Below are 19407 nucleotides of genomic sequence, written 5' to 3'. Positions count from 1 at the left end.
TTGGCCAAAATTGGGATTCCGTGTCTAAAAATTCCTATATCCAAGGGTTACTCCCGGATGAAAGCTGCCCATACAGTCAAGTCTGGCCAGACTTGGACTCTAGTGACTGCCTCTCGGGTGACTGGCCCTGCACCACTGGGGCTCACTTGTTTCCTTCATATGGAGACCATTATGACACTGTGGAGCATTGTGGAAACAAGGGGCCATGGTGACACTGCAGACCCTTGATGAGCCTGTTACTCTGTAGGAACTTGTGGAATCAAGGGGAACATTGTTACCCTGCAGAGTACCATGGTTTCAAGGGGCCACTGTGATACTGTGGGGCCTCATGGAACCAAGAACATCTTTGTGGCTCTGTGGGGCCGCATGGTCCCAAGGGGCCAGTGTGAAGCTGTAGGGCTTCATGGAACCAAGAGGCCATTGCTGCATTTCAGGGCCTCGTGGAGCCAAAGGGCTGTTGTGATCCTGCAGGGCACCATGGTTTCATGGAGAGCATTGTGGCATTGCAAGGCCCAGTGGAATCATGGAGACCATTGCTACCCTGCAGGTCCTCATGGAAGGAAGGGGCCACTGAGACACTATGGGTACTTGTGGAACCAAGGGAATCATTATTGCAGTATTGGGCCCCAATAGAAACAAGGGGCCATTATGACACCTGAGGGCATCATGTAAGCAATAGAACCACTGTGGCACTGCAAGGCCTCATGGAAGCAAGGAGCCAATTTGACACTGCAGAGCCCTGTGGAACCAAGGGAACATGAAATAGGTGTGGCTGCCTTGGCCTCCCAGGAATCACCTGACAGGTATGGCTGACCTTGGAATGTGGAACGCCACTCCCATCTGCCCCTGAAACACTGGGGCTCTGGGCTCTTCTGTTTATGGAAAAGAACTGTCCATTTTTTCCAGGCATCCATGGCCAAAATTACTATTCCACCTCAAAAGTTTAGTCAATGAAAGGATTACACCCAGACAAAAGTTCCAGGACAGAGAAGTCTGGCTGGTCTTTGACTCCTGAGGGGCAGCACTCACCTATTTTCCAAACACTGGAAAGGGCTCTGTGCTTTTTTATGAAAAAAACCAACCCATCCCTCTTTTCCAGGCACAAATGTTTTAAATTGGGACTCTGCATTCATAATTTCAAATATCCAAGGGTTGTGCCAAGCAAACCTGCCAGGACAGACAGGCCAGGCTTGCCTTGGCCTCTGGTGTTTGCTGTTCATCAGCTCCTGTACATGGGTCTCTATGGTTTCCTTCCTATGGAGATCAATGTGACACTTGGGAGCCTTATGAATTGAAGGGGCCATTGTGACACTGCAGAGCACCATGGATACGAGGGACCATTGTGACACTGTAGAGCCTCCTGGAACCAAGGACATCATTGTGGCCCTGTTGGGCCACATGGTCCCAAGGGACTAGAGCAAAGCAATGGTGTGGGAGTTGGCCCAGCTGTACCTCAGAGTCAACCAGATTTTACCCCAGATAAACTGAATGTGAGTTTCAAGCCCTAGGAATCATTTGTTTAACTTAGGGTGTGTCGGTTTCTCGGCTGTTTAGGTGGCCTGGAAAGGCCCAGGGTGGCCTTGGACAGTCCGGCGCTTCAAAGGACGAGGAGAGACTTCTGATCTTTTCTCGGTCTCGATGTTTATTAATTGTTTATCTAAAAGATTTTCTTTCAGCCCAACAGAGGTCTGCACAGCAAGCCAGCCATGAGCACACCACTCTTTCACAGGATCTTTAATGACCTGTGAAATGTTAACTGCGGAGTGCCCTGGAACTGGCCATTCGCCCACTGGCAATCCAACCATGCATGCTGAAAGTGGTTTTCCTGGCCTCAAATGTGTCAGGCAAATACTATCTAAATTCTCTGCCTGAGCTAAAGTCTCCCATACATTTTGCCTTGGCTGAGTAATAGCTAAATTACCCCCATTGCTTACTGCAATGAATGAAAGAATGATGCACATAAGCATCATGAAACCCATGACTCCGCTTCTGCGTGAGATCATTGTTCTGTTTTTCATTCAAGACCCTAAAGGAAAATTCCCCCAAAGTCTTTAGCCTCTTTTTATTTTTCTTCTGAATCACTCTATGCAGTCTGAGTCTCGACTCCTGTCTGAGTACTCGTCTCTTTGTTTTTTGGATCAGCGTTCTCGTGTTCTCGCGTTCGGAATGGCTTCACGATCGATGCGACATGCTGAGGTGTCCCCACCTTGCTGCATGCCGCCACCATCTCTGCCAAGGATGGCCATCCTGGCATGGTGCTAATCACCCGTTGACAATCCAGGTTGGCATTGCCGAAAGCTAAGCTCTCCAAGAGAGGCCTCTTCGCTTCTTCTATCGTCACCTGTCGATCCACAGCTTGCATGAGTCGATCGATGAACGACATGAATGTCTCTGTGGGACCTTGCCTGATGCGAGAGAACGGGACTTCTGGAGCTCCTGTTGGTGTGATCTGCATGATTGCCCTTCGCGCTGCTTCCGTGATGTCGCTTAACACTCTTCGTGGAAGCCGCACTGCCTGTTCCCCTGGGTTGTCGTCTGGAGGATCTCCTGCTAACTGCCCTTCTGTGAGGTTCACGTTTGGCCCACCTTGATATCTGTTCCGCAGTTCAGCAAGATATTTTCTCCACTTTTTCTCCCAGACAAGACTTTGCGTGTCAGTAAGAATCATTGCCACAATACTTCGAATATCATATGGTGTGAGGTCGTATGTAGTGAATGTCCCTCTTAATAGCTGTTTGAAGTATTGTGAGTTCAGCCCAAAAGTTTGAGCCGCCTTCCCCAAGTCTTTGAGTATCTCATGACCCATCCTTTCCCACCTTGGGTTCTGCCCCTGGGCATCATATGTCACTGACATTGTCAAATCTCCTGATCCTGGAAATAAATGCTTTTCCTTTGCTAATGCTTTTCTAATTTGCTTCCAATCCATCGTCTTCACTGGCTCTTGAAATTCCTCTTCTTGAGGTTCCACTGGGAGTCGCATGAATAATGATGTTGTGGATGTCATTGGTGATTCATCGTGCCTCATTTCTCGCCTTGAGGTTTTTGGCCTCGCTCCTAAATCCGAAAAGGAAACTCGAGGATCCTGTTGATATTTCTTTTTCGCTGCATCAACTGAATGCAAGAAACTTTTTGCTGCTTCTGCTGCTGACAGCATCCATGTCGGAACACCTTCTGATGCTGTGATCCGTATGACATCCTCTCCTTGTAGCTGTTCTTCATCTGAGCTTTCATCATCTTCATGAAATCCCGAAGTCGATGGATAATCCCTTTGTTGTGTTAATATTGTTTTCTTTAAAGTGCTTTTCTTTTTATATAATGTTGGAAAAAATTGCTGCATTGTTGCAGTCTCGCCACGAGACGGCGTTGTGGCTCCGCCGAACCGATCCGGCATGTCATGCACTTCTGTCCTCCTGCCACTAGGTGGCGCTGTCACCGGCCTCCCCAGCTCGCATGACAGAATGAGCTCGACTGCTCTTCCTTTTCCGGTTGGCTGCCGTGTCGGCGATCTCACTTGAGACCGTGTTTGCTTGGCTTTTAATTCAGCTGAAGATGGGGCTTGAACACCAGAACGTCTCCCTTGAAGGGAAGGGACTGGAACTCCCAGGGTTTCAACCAGAGGCACCAAGTCTGGAGAGGGTGTGGAGCCCCAGGACGTAGAATCCCTAACACGGCCCCTCCTCGCCCGAGACGTCACAGGGGATCGGGCCCGCCCTCCGCCCGCACTCTACTCTCTGCGCATGCGTGCTCTCCGAGCCGCTCCCTGTCTCTCCCGAGCTGACGTCACTCTCTCCCCCTTGTTCCACCTCTGAGGTCTCCTCCCCTCGGTCTGTCCCTGACTCTGTCTCCTCCTCCTCTGACGCTGTGTCCATTCCTCCCACCGGTGTGTACAGCTCGCCCCCCGCCGGCACCCGAGCGCGTTCCGCGATCCGAGCGGACGTCCACACTGGGTCTGACGTCACAACAGCGCACCTCCTGCGTCTCACTACGGTGGCCCTTTGGGGCTGCGCAATTTCCCCCATTTCACCACCCGTTTTTACCGCCTCCACGCTGGTATGTGACACCCCCCCCCGGTTCTTGCGAGTTTTGCCCGCCGCGCACGTCTCCACTATTCTGCCGGCCGGGGTGGCCGCCACCCCCGGCACCGCGCTGACAAAAGCCGCACCGGAACTCGTGTCTCCCATTATCTCTTCACCTGTGCTCCCCGCCTGCTCCGCCGCTGCCGCGCCGTTTCCCCTGCGAGAAAGCGCCCCCCCCGATCCCTTCTCTCCCCCCTGCACCCCCCCTTCCGATCCTGACTTCCCTGTACTCTCCGGGGTTTCAGGACGCTTTAGGAGCTTCCTGGGGTTTCTGGGTTTTGGGACCAGGGGCTTTAATACTATTTCCTGCTCTCTTTTCTCGAGAGCCCTTTCCCCCTGGCTTCTTGAGGCCAGAGCTAATTTTTTCCTGGAGCTTTACTCCCCCCCTCCTTCTGAGGGTGCCGCAACTTTTCGTTGCTCTTCATGTCTTTTCGACTGCACTGAGATGCCTTCCAGCATTAATCTTGCCGGCGAGAGCAGCTTTAACGCTGTCTCGTCTTTTTTTGTTGCTAAGAAATATAAGTGCCTATTGATTTCCTGCCAAAACCCCACTTCGATTAGCAGGCATGTTTCGGCAAGTGGGTAATTAAGCCTTGCCCACAACAATAACTGTTTTAATTCTTTCTTTGGGATCCCTTCTGTGTATGCTTGAGCCACGCCTTGTAAGGCGGACAAAATTTCCCGTTGTTCATGGGAGAGTGTGCCCCTCGTGTTCTTATTTTTTGACCTTCTCACCGATTCTGTCATTAGAGCTGTCCGAAGTCTCCCGGTCTCTGTCCAGAAGGTCACAGGAGAAGGATCCGGAGGCGCCTTCCGGTTCCGATCCGGGCTGCTCTGCTACGAACTGTCTTCAGCAGAAGCTGAGAGATGTAATTCTCAGTGACTGCTGTTTTTTTGCAGACTCTTCTAGCCGTTTTTTTTTTCTTTTTTCTTTTTCTTCAGGCTTCTCTCCTCAGGAGCTATCAGTGCTCTCCTGGGAACTCGTCCTAGATCGAGGCTGCCCTCTTGGCTCTTCAGCTCTTCAGGGCTGATCCCCCCTCCGAAAGGTTGGTGGGGAGTAGCCCACGCAGCGAACGCCACTTGTCGGTTTCTCGGCTGTTTAGGTGGCCTGGAAAGGCCCAGAGTGGCCTTGGACAGTCCGATGCTTCAAAGGACAAGGAGAGACTTCTGATCTTTTCTCGGTCTCGGTGTTTATTAATTGTTTATCTAAAAGATTTTCTTTCAGCCCAACAGAGGTCTGCACAGCAAGCCAGCCATGAGCACACTGCAAGCCCCCGGGGCGGTCACTTATCTTTATACCCGAAGTTACGTATACAATATTTATAATTTTTCCCCAATACCTTCTACCCTTATTAACCGGTGCACTTCTAGTAATAACCAATCTCGAAGTGCCAACATCACCACAGAAGATGGAGGCCAAGAAGAAGAAGAAGAAGAAGAACAGGACACGTCCCAATTCCTCCATCTTACTTCTTTAGACCCCCCTGTACAGAAATCCTAAACCCTGTGTTTTACACTCTAATTAACTTATCCCTCCACCATTCACCCAGTGAAATCCTCCCATCCTCATACAGGTGTCGTCTCTTGTGTAGGATCAAAGTCCTGCCACCAGACACTTCTGGCAACGTTCCAGGACTCCCGAGCCCCCCAAGGGTGTTCTCGGCCACTCTGCACCTCCATCCTGAGGTGCTGAGATCCCACAAGGGTGAGCTTGAGAGTTCCCCCATAAGCCTTTAGTGTTGTTATGCTAAGTTGTCCAAGTTCTCCTCCCCTATTGGTTACTTGTTTGTCCTGTATGGTTATTGTTCTAGAGTGTTCTACCCTCATGTGTATATATTGTTGCTTTGCCTTTATCTCAGGTCTTTGAATCCCACCCCTTGTACTGTGCTCAACTTCTCCATGTTAATTGTTTTTCCCCCCGTTTACTAAAGTTCTTTTTGGGCAACTCCATTGATCCTGCTTGTTGTAGCATTGGGCAGTAGGACAGTTGGGACAGACGGAGGTGAGAGATCTCTGAAGCCAGGTCTTGGAACTTGTGGTTTATTGCAAAGGGTTTTGGGTGCAGGGACCTTGTTTGGAGCTGCCAGCCACAGCTTGGAGGAGGCCCAAAAGAAGAGCTCAAAAGAGGAACCCAAAATGGATGCCTGAAAGAGGAGGGGAGTTCCCGTTACAATACAATAAATCTTTTTCTGTGCTGCATATTCTAATTTTCACTAACCAATATAATACAATATACAAATCTTATAGCATTTATATACAGCCTATAAGAATCATTACATTACCATACTGTGTTACATTTTAAACCCTAAAAACTACTCTTTGGACCACTTCTTTTGACCTCCTTTGTCAAGCTAGTAGGGTCTGCTCTGACCCTTGGACCTATCTGCAAGCAGAGGGTATTGTTTCATCAAAAGAGTATTACCTTCAGCCATACCATTGTTTTCCAGTTGTTCAGTAGCTAAGGCTTGGTATCTCAAAGCTTGCTTTCATTTCAGTCTGACTTATAGTTTCCATATTTTCAAAATCTTTTGCCAGGCAATCATATCTTTAAGGCTTTCTTGTTTCATCTTCCCCAGCATCTGCTCCTTTTCATTTTCACCACCCTTGCCCTGAAGCTGGGGAACCAGAAAGGTTTGTCACCGCCAGCCTCATTGTGACTTTTGGCGCCCAGACAGGGACCCTGATATTCAGTCACGTCAGCTGGGGTTGGCTGATGGATAGGCCAGTGCTCCCCAGGATTTTGGATTGTGCCAGGCTGGCAGATTCATTATTGGTTCGAGGGACCTCCGCCAGGATCCACAAGACACAACGACAGTTTCACCTGCATAGGATTGCAGGTGGGCTTAGGGAAACGCAGGAAAATTATTGCCCATTTTGTCACTGCCTTTTTACAATATGCACTGATGTCCCATAATTGATTTGGGGTGTTCCAGTGGCTGTTCTACCTAAAGCAAAGAAAGAGAAAAATGGGCAGCCAGATGTCCAAAGTAGAAAGGTGTGTATATCAATGCTTTAAGTTAATTCTCATTGATCATGACCAAATATCTTCAAAGAACAAGTTAAAATCAATCCTGAGACGGATCATTAAAATTTCTCCAAAGGCCCTGAGCCTGACCATCCTCCCTCCATCTTGGCTCCTCCACTTCCTGCTACCAAAACCTTCTCTTCTGCTCCTAACGAACCTCCAGACTCCCCCTCCAAAACTGCGGGTCATGCCTCACTGTCAGTCATTCCACCTTCACCCTGGGCCATGCCTCCAGATCTCCACCCTGGAAGTTTGCCATCCTAAATCAAGACCCTTCCTCCCAGCACCTGAAAAAATGGCAGTGCCCTTTGCCTCCCCCTCTGGCAATGATATAACCCCATGATACAACATACACTGCCCTGCTGTCACAGTATTTCTAATCCAAATGTTTCTGCTCCAAGTTATTCTTCGTCCCCAGAATACAGTTTGGATTCCCCAGAGCCACCTTGCCCCTCAACCCCAGAAGATCCCTAGGAAAGGATCCAGAAGGAAGCAGTTAAGGAAGGAGACTGGCAAATAGTCTGAACACTCCTCGTTGCCCCCGGATGTTATGAAAGAAGGGGGCAGAATCCCAGGTATCAGCCATTGGTTTACAGGGAAATCAAGGATCTGTGTAGGGCAGCTAAAGACCATAAGAGGGATTTACCTTGTTTTAATGGCCTAATGAGGGCCATGTTTACAGCACATGTCTTAACCCCCTATGATTTAAAATATATTATGACCATGTTGTTGTCACCTACAGAATACACCCTGTGGGAAGGGGGATGGAAGTGTTTAATAAATCAATTAATAGCAAACTGTGCTAATAATGAGGCAAGGGTGGAATTGACAATCAACCATCCAGATGGAGAAGGACAACACAGCCCACCAGATGATCAAGCAGCAGGTACCCTCAGAGAAGTATGGGATGATATCAAAGAGATGGCTTTGAAAACTTTAATCCAGGTATCGGATGGTAGCAACCCCAATTTGAGCTACCTTGGGTGGTTGCAGCTAAAGCTTTAGGACAAATTGACCATCCTGGGTGCCTGTTAAGTATGCAAACCAATGCTACCTCCCTCACATTGAGTGGCCTGCTCTCAGACATAGAGACCATCAGACAGACCACCTTGCAGAACAGCAATAGAATTTTTACTCTGGGCACATGGGCATTCCCATGTAGATTCTGAGGGCATGTGTTGTATGAACCTCTCCAGCCACAGCGAGTCAATCCACAAGAGCATTCAAATTCTGAAGGAACAGTTCAAGAAGCTTCAAGTGGAAAACAAAGACTGGTTCAATAAACTCTTCCAATCCTGAGGACTAAATGGTTGGAGGATGTTTACTAAAACAGTTGCGGTGACGACAAAAAGACTAATAATTCTCTTAGTGGTTGTTGTTATTGTATTGTTAATTGTCCCATGTTTGTTTGAATGGTTTTAGAAAGTCTTAAAACTTCTTTCAGTTCCATCTTTGTTGTAAAACAGAAAGGGGGAAGATACCCAACACAGGCTTTTCATGGACTCCTTGGACGAGAGAATTGGAAGCCAGGATGGCACAAAATCCTCTCAGAGACTCGGTGTGGGAAGGAAAATCCTTAAAAGTACGTAAAAGTATTCTTAAATCCATAAAGTACCTTAAAAACCTTGAGTATCTCACAGCATTAATGAGCCCCACTGAGTGTCGGTACGAAGCTCTCAAGGGACTCATTAAAGCAGAGAATTGGGGCCATGATTGCACAAACTTCTCACAGAGTGTGTATCAAAAGGGAAACACCAAGTACATTCAAATAACTGAAGTACCTCGAAGTAGTAATGAGCCCCACTGAGTGTTGTTACTGACAAAGGCTCTCCAGGGACTAATTAAAGCAGATAATTGGAGACCATGATTGCACAAAACTCTCACAGACTCTAAGAAAAAAGCCAAACCCAAAGTCCTGGGAAAAACCTGCAGTCCCTGGGAACATTAGGGAGCCCTCAGGGCCATTCCTGAGCAAGGCTCCCCAGGGACTTCTTCCAGCACATCCTTGAGGCCACTGGGATGTGGGCTAGGGGAGGATGCTGAGGGCAGGACAAGGGGCTGACAGTGCCCAGCCTGGCTGGGGCTGTGCCAGGAGGCCCCAGGGCCTTAGGACAAGGTGTCTCCTCCCAGCCCTTGGTTGCACAGACCCTGCTGTGTCCCAGGTCAGCAAGACTTGGCTTGTCTTAGGTCCCATCGGTCATCACTGCCTCCAGTTCTCTGCTTTGCCTGGGGCCTGGGGACACTTGCTCAGTCGTGTTCCTCAGTGGGACCCATTAAAAGTCCAAGAAACTTTGGAGTTGGATTCTGCCTAGGAGTTCTGGAGAGGTTTCTTCAGCTCCCTCTCAGGGACTGATGTTCAGGGCCTGAGCAGAAAGCCCCAGATGCTCATTGAAGTCCTGGTGCTGTGTCTGTGCTGCTGAGTTCAGGGTGGCACAGAGGCAGATCCTGGTAACCAAGAAGAGCTTCAAAAGCACATTTCTATTGAGGAGCAGCTCTTCTGCCAGCCCAGCAGGGCTGAGGCTCTGCCTACAGCCACCCTGGGCACAGTACAGAGGCACAGAGAGCTTCAATCAGTCAGGGCTGCGAAGATGCTGAGAAGTGCCTGAGGCAGAATCACTGCCAGCCCTTGGCAAAGGAACCTCTGGCTGCAGGAAAATGCAGCTGCTGCTCCTGGAGCCATCTCCTAAACCTGGGACATCCCAATGCCTACAGACTCTGTGAGTAGAACTGAATATTTCTGGTGTGGGGTAGGTGAAATGCTCTTGAAGCTCTGATATGCTGAGTGTTTCTGATCAGTCATAGAATATTTCCAGGACAAGGACTTTGTAAAAAATGAGGTAAATTCCTAAGACTTTGTATTCAGTTTCCTACTACTGGACCATGGCAGGGAGGGTGAGGTAAATATTTAAGTTTGATTATGAATTATTCATTATTAATTTTGACAAGTGCCTGAGACAATGCAAACTGTACCTTTTAGTGATCAGTAGGAGATCTGTAATTTCCTTACAGCCCCTCTGCCCATGGACAGCACCAGCATCACCTTTGCTGGACCCATCAGGCTCAGTCTGAGCTGTCCTTTCTCCAAGCTGCAAACAGAACCTGCCCCCAGCCAGTGCCCTGCAAACAGGCAAGGTTCTGTCAGGCCAAGGAGAGTGCACAGAGATTTGGGCTCTGTGAGTGCTGGCAGGGAGAGATCAGGCACAGGGAAACACCTGCAGGAGGAAAATCTGCAGGAAGCAGAGAGAAGATCAGGGAATGAGAGAATAGAAAACCCAGAAATGCTGTGGCCGGGAGAGTTCAGAGATGTCCACAAGATCCTCTCCAGTGCAGCCCCTCCCTCTGAATAAGTCCCCTTCCTCCTGTGCCCCCAGCCAAGCCTCTGCCCTCAGGGCCGGGGCTCAAAGGCATGCAGCCCCTCCTGTGCAGGCAGAGCTGCAGCAGAGCCGTGGGGCAGCTCTGCAACCCTGGGCCCTGTTCCCTCTGCAGAGGACAGGGCTGGGAGCAGCTGCCCAGTACTGGGGGCTCTGGCAGGGGGCACAGCTGGCTCAGGGTGACACTGTCCCCAGTGCCTGGCTCTGGGCAATGCTTTCAGTGCAGCCAGGTAAGGAGCTGCATCTCCCTCAATCCAATGCCATCATAAGGACTCTTGCAAGTCATTCTGTGATTTCAGTCCAAGCTGGGAGCTTCAATATAGGGTGAAAACCTGTCCTAGAGCATCTCTGAGTTGTAAGATTGATGGGGAAAGGCAGAAGTGTTGTGACACTGAAAATGCTGCTGGGTTGGTGAAATGAGCAACGTGAGCCCTTGGCTACAAGTGTGGAGCTGGACTGCGGTGGATCCATCTGCTCTCACCAGCATCTGGGGGTTTTTTAGAGCAACATGGGAGTGTGCAAATCCTCCATGTGAGAAAAGAGAAAGCCAGAGAAACTCCAAACAAAATGAAGTTAGAGACCATTTCCCCTCAGTCTCTACTCTTAATCTTGCCTCAGGGAATTCACTCTGCTCTTCCAGAGGGCTGGAGAAAAGCTGAGGTTTTCTGATACTTAAGAATAGCAGGAAAGACACGGGGGGAGCTTTAAAAGAAAGCCACAGAACACCTGAATACCAAAAGCTCTGTGTGTGTTCCAGGGAAGGGTGTATCAGAAATGGCTTTGATTTTGGTTACAGGTAACTCCTCTCACCCATGTTCAGCAACAGCAAATGTCCAACAGCAGCTCCATCAGGCACTTCCTCTTGCTGGCATTGGCAGACACGCGGCGGCGTCAGCTGCTGCACTTCTGTCTCTTGCTGGGCATCTCCCTGGCTGCCCTCCTGGGCAATGGCCTCATCATCAGCGCTGTAGCCTGCGGCCACCACCTGCACACGCCCATGTTCTTCTTCCTGCTCAACCTGGCCCTCAGCGACCTGGGCTCCATCTGCACCACTGTCCCAAAAGCCATGTATAATTCCCTCTGGGACACCAGGAACATCTCCTACAAAGGATGTGCTGCACAGGTTTTTCTGATTATCTTCTTCCTGGGAACAGAGCTTGCTCTCCTGACCATCATGTGCTATGACCGCTACGTGTCCATCTGCAAACCCCTGCACTACCCAGCCCTCCTGGGCAGCAGAGCTTGTGCCCACATGGCAGCAGCTGCCTGGGCCAGCGCCTTTCTCAATGCTCTGCTACTCATGGCCAATACATTTTCCCTGCCCCTGTGCCATGGCAATGCCCTGGATCAGTTCTTCTGTGAAATCCCACAGATCCTCAAGCTCTCCTGCTCACAGTCCAAACTCAGGAAACTGGGGCTCATTGTTGGTAGTTCCTGTTTAGGTTTGGGTTGTTTCATATTCATTGTTTTCTCCTATGTGCAGATCTTCAGGGCTGTGCTGAGGATCCCCTCTGAGCAGGGACAGCACAAAGCCTTTTCCACCTGCCTCCCTCACCTGGCTGTGATCTCCATGTTCCTCAGCACTATTCTCTTTGCTCACCTGAAGCCCCCCTCCATGTCCTCCCCATCCCTGGATCTGGCCCTGTCAGTTCTGTACTCGGTGGTGCCTCCAGCCCTGAACCCCCTCATCTACAGCCTGAGGAAGCAGGAGCTCAAGGCTGCAGTATGGAGACTGATGACTGGATGCTTTCAGGACCATTAAACTGCTGGCCAGTTTCTGCAAATCACTTGTAATAAACATCATCTTTGATACTTCTTATGACATTTTGAAAGTTCTTTGATTTAATTTAATAATATTGTCTGATACTCTTTGGTTGGACATGACCTACACACACGTGATTAGGGTCAAAGAAGAAAACATTTTTATTTTGCATGTTCTGTAGTTAATATATTTTTTAAAAAGAGTGATCTTAAGTCATGAATTACATCACAATAACTTTTTTTAATCATTGATGCAAAGCTATTACTGTCAATATAATTGGCAAAATTTCACAGAAATTTAATAGGGTACATATAAACATCTACTTATGCACATAGTCTAGCTTACAAAAATTTTCATAAATCTTTACTAATCTGTTCCCATGGTGACTGCCTTGTTTTCTTCCTTGCTATGAATATACTCTAAAATCACTAACTGTTATTTCTTCTATTAACTCATCTTTGCTTGCAAGCTAGCTGTAAAGCCCCTCTGTTTTGTCCACAAAGAAATGTCATTGTTTGTACAATTTCTCATTTTGCTACTCTCCACCTACCCTGCAGCCACCAACTATTTCAATGAGGGGCTGCACTCTTGATGGCTTTAAAGGAAGTAAAGGATCTCCCAGCAGAGTTTTGTGCAGAGAAGCCCTTTTGTTGCCCTCTCTGGAGCTGCAGCAGCAATGTCTGTGTGCAGAGCTGGGGACAGATCAATGCTGGCCCAGTAGCTGTGCCCAGCAGCAGCAGCTCTTGGTGTTGCCAGTGCTGCTGCCGTGGCCCTGCCCCGCTGCCCTGGTGGCCCTGGTGTTGCTGCAGGGCCTGAGTGCTCTTGGGGCCGGGCACAGCCCTGGGGGTGGTAGTGCCGTGGCTGCAGCAGGGACAGGTCATGGGCACTGCTGGGGCAGTGCTGACACCCCAGGCCAGGGATTTGCGGGCTCCATGCTCCTTGCCCAGGCTCTCTCAAGAACATGCCCAGGCCAATGCTCAGCATAGAAAAGCCCTGTGAGGAGCCCCAGGCTGTTGCTATGGGGACATGAATATGAGGGAGCACAAAAGCCATCAGCCCCTGGGGCCAGCAAGGGCTGGGGAACACCACGGAAAGCACTCAGCTTTGTCCTGGCCTCTGCAGTCAGCCAGAAAGTTTGTTCCCATGAGCTGGGAGTTTCCTGTCCCACTGCAGACGCTGTTGCTCAGAGCCAGGGCTGCCTGGCAGCCAGCCCCAAACTGCCCTGAGCATTTCCTTTGCTTCACCTTTGCTTTCTTTACTCTTCCTGCTACAAATTTCTTCCTATTACGCAGCCTTGTTCCCTGCCCTGCAAACAGCCCATCCCTGTTTGCCCTTTCCTCTCTGGCCCCACTCCCCATTACAGTTCCTGACTTGGCCCCATGGGAACATCCCTTGGGCAGCAGGATCATCCTACAAGTGCTGCGCCAGCCTCTGTGCCCAGCCCTTGGCAGCCCTGGCTGCTGAGCCCAGTTTTGGCCTGGGCTGAGTTTGGCTGTGGCCCAGCTCCATCCTCCTGCAGGGCTCAGGGCCTGTTCCCAGCCATGGCCAGCCCTGGCTGCCTCTCTGCTGGCCCCGAGACTGGTAGAGCCCAGGGGCAGGGCTGTCTGTGCAGCCCCACAGGTGCCAGGGGCTCTGGAGGAGCTGGCAGAGGCTGCCCAGCAGGGAGGCCATGGGGCACAGAGCCCCAAGGCTACTGTGGGCACCACAGCACAGGGGCCGTTCAGAGCCACAATGCTCCTGGCCTGCGCTGGGCCTGCACATGGGCTGCATCACCATGGCTGGGCCAGCACAGGGCCACAAAGGGGCCACGCAGCCGCTGCCGGGGCTGACAGCAAGGCCAGGCACAAACAAGCAATTGCTGAGCACGGCCTGCACTGGCCAGGCCTGACTGTGCCAAAGGCAGAACTCAGCTGTCCTTGGAGGCTACAGGAACAGTCCAGAGCCCAAAGAGCCTCCATGGCTGTGCTGGAGACCAAGGCTGCAGGCGGGAAACGCAGGGCTGCTGAGGGATGGGGAGGACATTGAATTCCAGCACACACCTCAGCTCTCTGATGATCCCAGCACCATGCTGGGCCCTGTTTCAGACTGGAGCAGAGCAGATGTTGATGGGACAGGAGCCCTGTAGGGCTGTCAGGGACCTGTAGCTTGCAAGGTGCTCTGCTCTTCCTCAGGTGCTCTCTGAGAGATCCAATTCCAGCTGGGCACCTCGGGGCACCAGTGGCACTGCCTGTTCAGGGGGACACAACTCTATCTGCCTGGAAGGGGGCATAGGTTTTAATACCTGTTTCTTTCATAATATACAAGGAAATCTTTTTTTATCTGGGTCACTTGGGTACTTTTGAGAAATGAAAATGTTTTCCCACCAGGAACAGGATTTCCTGATCTACTGGATTCTTCTTCTGATGGCAGGAGTATAAATAATCAGCTACTCCTCGACCTTTGCCCCCAACTTTAAGTGTAATATTTCACAACTCTCTTCCTTCAGGTGTTTCCAGCTGTCCTCTTTAAATGGCCATGTCTAAGGATACCTCTTCAGTTAGGCCAGCTGTATCTATGACCTTCCCCTTGCTCCCAGACTCCCTCCCACAGCTGTTCTCTTGTCATTCCAATGCATCTCCCTTTACTGGCTCTATGCCCTGAGCTTCAGGGAGTTGCCCAATCTTCCAGAAGTTTAAATAACTCCTTAGACACATCTTAGTGGTGTTTATATATTTTCTTTCACTTCTTCCTATGTCTTTGTCTAAAATTCTTCCTTTATGGCAATCCCTTGTGGATGGTGGATATGTCAGATATTGCTGGAATGTCACAAAGAGTTCAGGAAAGTTTTTTGATGTTTATTAAATTTTATCATGTTCACATATTTTATGTGTGCCATGAAGAGAAACCTTTCTGTGCCTCTGAGTCTCACCAGTTCCTGGTCCCTCAAATTACAGGTATCTGATGAGTTGTGATTCCCACTCCAGTGGCTGCACTTGGAACTTCCTCCATAGCCAGAGCAGAGCTCCCTTGTCCCACAAAGTCCCTGGTAAAGGAGGGATGAAAGAAATAGGAGAGGTTGTGGGGATCAAGTGAAGGGCAGAGCCGAGGAGAACAATGACTTTTGCATTTAATGGAGGTGTGCCTTCCCTTGGCTTTGTTGGCTGAGAATAAATGAACATCCCTCTGTGTCTCGGGCAGTTCCTGCAAGGAAAGCAGGTGGGAGTTGGAGCCTGAAAGCTGCAGGTGCAGCCTGGGTGACATCACAGAGTCTTCTATGTCCTTACATCACAGCTGTACGACATCACAGAGTGATGTGCCAGGGAAGGCTCTGTGACATCACAAGTGAGCTTTCTGACATTCCAGCATGGCATGTGACATCACAGGTGGTTGTGTGATATCATAGGGGGGCTGTGTCATATCACAGAGATGACTCTGTGACATCACAGGGGCTGTGTGAGCTCACTGGGGAGGTCACTCTGCCCCAGCCCCCCTCACAGTTCCCCCGAGAGCAGTCCAACCCTGCTTGTGCACAGGGGGTCCCCTGTCCCCCCAGGTCCCCATGTCCCCGGCCCCGCAGCCTCCCCCAGAGGATGTTCCACGAGATCAACCCCAGAGCCTGACATGGGGATGGGGGGCCGGGGTCCTGGGGGTGGCACAGGGGGACAGGGACCCCCTGGCAGCGTCCCCATGTCCCCCAGGGCCAGAGCCTGGGCCAGGGCTCCTTCACCCTGGTACCAACGAGGCCTTGAGAGTGCTGAAAAAATCCCCAGCAAGGGAGCAGCAAAAACTAGATTTCATATTAAGGGACAGCAGCACAAGTTCCTTGGAGAGAGTCACTCTGCTCCTGACTGGACACTTCAGGCACAGCAAGGAAACAAAGCAATAACAAAACCAAGCAAAATCCAGGCCATCAAAACAGAAATGAACCGAGAACTGTCCCTGTGTGTGTGTGAGAGACACAAGGACAATGAGGGCAAGGATAAAAGAAATACAGCCCAAAAGCTTAAAAGAGCTCAAACTTGACAGGACTTAACTTAGAACTCGACCTTAACTTCTACCTTAAACTTTGCAGTTTAGCAAAAGCACAGCACTTAACAGTATTTAACCTAATTTAAAACCTTTGTCTTAGCAATTTCAACAAAGGAATAACAGTTAACAATATTTAACTACACTTATAATAAACATAACAACTTCACAAAAGACCAACTCTTAGCAGCATTTAACTTCACTTAGACCTTGTTGACTTCACCTTACCTACAGGCCTGACTGACTCAGATATCCAAGGAACTCAAACCTTTCAGAGAGCAGCATTTCTGCCACATTTCCCCAGCACAAGCACTCCTGTGTGCACACAGACACAAAGAGTCAGTGCAAGGCACCTGTGAAAAATTCCCCTGAGGGCAGGAAATGCTCCCTGTGGATCCTTTGGCATCTTCCGAGTGGGCCAAGGGTTGAGCCTGAAGGAATGGGGGGGATTGACCCAGGCTCTGTCGTTGTTGGGTATCCCCGAGGGCAGCAAATGGGAGAGTTCCTGGCTGGGAGAGGCCCCACTCAGAGGGAGTCGCTGGCCCAGGAGAGCTCCAAGGGCTCATTTTGGAGTGCTGTTTGTAGGGCCCCAAGAGAGGGGCTTCAGTCCCAGCAATGGTTCATCCTGGTCACACTCAGCATCAACAGCTTTCTTTGGCAGTGTGAGAACAGGGATGTTGTGCCAGTGAGAGAACAAAAACAGATCCCAGGGCTGCTCCTAGAGAAAGCAGGAGCTGGTTGGGAAGCAGCAGTGCCTGGAGCAGACAGTGCTTGTGATGAGCTGCAGAGGAGCTGAGCCCAGGGGCTGTTGGCCAAGGCCGAGGCCCAAGGAGGATTTCTCAGCTGGCAGGGCGGCCTGAGAAGGGGAGGGGGGAATGCAGCAGCACAGGGCCCATGGAACCAAGGGACCATTGTGACACTGTGGGACCCTGTGAGGCCATGGGGCCAATGTGACACTGTGGGGCCCTGTGAGACCAAGGGACCATTGTGACCCTATGGAGCCCTGTGAAACCGAGATACCATTGTGACACTGTGAGACCCTGTGAGACCAAGGGACCATTGTGACACAGTAGGGCCTCATGGAATCATGGAGAGCACTGTGACATTGCTGGGCCTCACGGAACGAAGGGGACCGTACTGACACTGTGGCTCCATGGAATGTAGGGATCCTTGTGACACTGATGGACCCCATGAAACCAAGGGACCATTGTGACACCGCCGGACCTCATGGAATTTTGGAGACCATTATGACACTTTGGGGTCATTGAACCAAGGGGCCATTGTGACACTGTGAGACCCTATGGATCCCAAGGTCCATTGTGATGTTGCAATGCCTCATGGAACCATGTAGACACTATTAAGAGACTTCATGGGCTCATGGAACCAAAGGGCCATTGTGACATTGGGAGGACTCGTGTCATCAGTGGTCCATTGTGACACTGTGAAGCCAAATGAGACCATTTATTCTCCACCTGAACTGAGAGAAGAATATCTATATGCAATTTCCCATTTAGGCAAAACAGATGAGTAGAATAAAAAAGCAGGATTTTCCCATTTATGAAACCCCGTCCTAGCTGTGCTCCCTGGATAATTGACTTGGAAATGTTCTGCAGTTAATTGCCATGCTGGGAGCAGTCCTGAACAATGCAGCATCCTCACCACACAAGGAGAACACTCCCAAGCCTTACCAGCTGTCTCCTCCCACCCAGACCTTGTCCCCCAGTGCAGGGAGCAGCAGCCAGGGCTGTCTGAGAGCTGTCCCTGGCAGGCAGCACAGTCCCTGCCCCAGCACAGCGCCCTGAGCTGCAGGACTCGGCTCTGCAGGACAGCCCTGGGCACCCCTGGCTGCTCTAAAGAAGAGACAATCAGGGAATGTACTCACAGAGTCTGTAGGCATTGGGATGTTCCAGCTTTAGGAGCTGCAGCTGCATTGTCCTGGAGCCAGAAGTTCCTGTGCCAAGGGCTGGCAGTGATTCTGCCTCAGGCACTTCTCAGTATCTTCCCAGCCCTGACTGATTGAAGCTCTCTGTGCTGTGCCCGGGGTGGCTGTAGGCAGTGCCTCAGCCCTGCTGGGCTGGCCGAAGTGCTGCTCATCAAGAGAAATGTGCTTTTGAAGCTCTTCTTGGTTACCAGGAGCTGCCTCTGTGCCAGGAGCCCAGCCCAGCTCAGCAGCACAGACACAGCACAAGGACTTTAATGAGCCTCTGGGGCTTTCTGCTCAGGCCCTGAACATCAGTCCCTGAGAGGGAGCTGAAGAAACCTCTCCAGAACTCCTAGGCAGAATCCAACTCCAAAGTTTCTTGGACTTTTAATGGGTCCCACTGAGGGACACGACTGAGCAAGTGTCCCCAGGCCCCAGGCAGAGCAGAGAACTGCAGGCAGTGATGACAGGTGGGGACATAGAGAAGCCATGTCTTGCTGCCCTGGGGCACAGCAGAAGGGTCTGTGCCACCAAGGGCTGTGAGGAGACACCTTGTCCTGAGGCACTGGGGTCTACTGGCACAGCGCCAGCCAGGCTGGGCGCTGTCAGCCCCTTGTCCTGCCCTCAGCATCCTCCCCTAGCCCACATCCCAATGGCCTCAAGGATGTGCTGGAAGGAGTCCCTGGGAAGCCTTGCTCAGGAATGGCCCTGGGGACTCTTGAATGCTCCCAGGGACTGCTGGTTTTTCAAAGGACTTTGGCTTTGGCTTTTGCCTCGGAGTCTTGAGAGGTTTGTGCAATCATGGCCTCCAATTATCTGCTGTAATTAGTCCCTCGAGAGGCTTTGTCAGTAACAACATTCAGTGCGGCTCATTAATGCTTCAGGGTACTTCAGTTATTTGAATGTACTTGGTGTTTCCCTTTTGATACAGACTCTGTGAGAGGTTTGTTCAATTGAGGCCTCAGTTATCTGCTTTTTAATGAGTCCCTTGAGAGCTTTGTACTGACACTCAGTGGGGCTCATTAATGCTGTGAGATACTCAAGGTTTTTAAGGTACTTTATGGATTTGGGAATACTTTTACGTACTTTTAAGGATTTTCCTTCCCACACCGAGTCTCTGAGAGGTTTTTGTGCCATCCTGGCTTCCAATTCTCTCCTCCAAGGCGTCCATGAGGAGCCTGTATTGGGTATCTTCCCCCTTTCTGGTTTACAACAAAGATGGAACCGAAAGAATTTTCTAAGACTTT

General features: G+C 50.4%; 1 protein-coding gene across 1 annotated transcript; it reads left to right on the top strand.

Annotated features, from left to right (window-relative positions):
- The first annotated feature begins 11301 nt into the window (after positions 1-11301).
- Positions 11302-12234, top strand: LOC134420490 (olfactory receptor 14C36-like). Its single transcript, XM_063160656.1, has one exon. It carries the CDS (start codon positions 11302-11304, stop codon positions 12232-12234), a length of 933 nt encoding a protein of 310 aa, XP_063016726.1.
- Positions 12235-19407: the final 7173 nt, after the last annotated feature.

The sequence above is a fragment of the Melospiza melodia genome, chromosome 7, assembly GCF_035770615.1.
Source record: "Melospiza melodia melodia isolate bMelMel2 chromosome 7, bMelMel2.pri, whole genome shotgun sequence".
In the NCBI taxonomy this organism is placed as follows: Eukaryota; Metazoa; Chordata; class Aves; order Passeriformes; family Passerellidae; genus Melospiza; species Melospiza melodia.
Note: the sequence above shows the minus strand (reverse complement) of the source record. Positions and strands in the feature narration are given on the sequence as shown.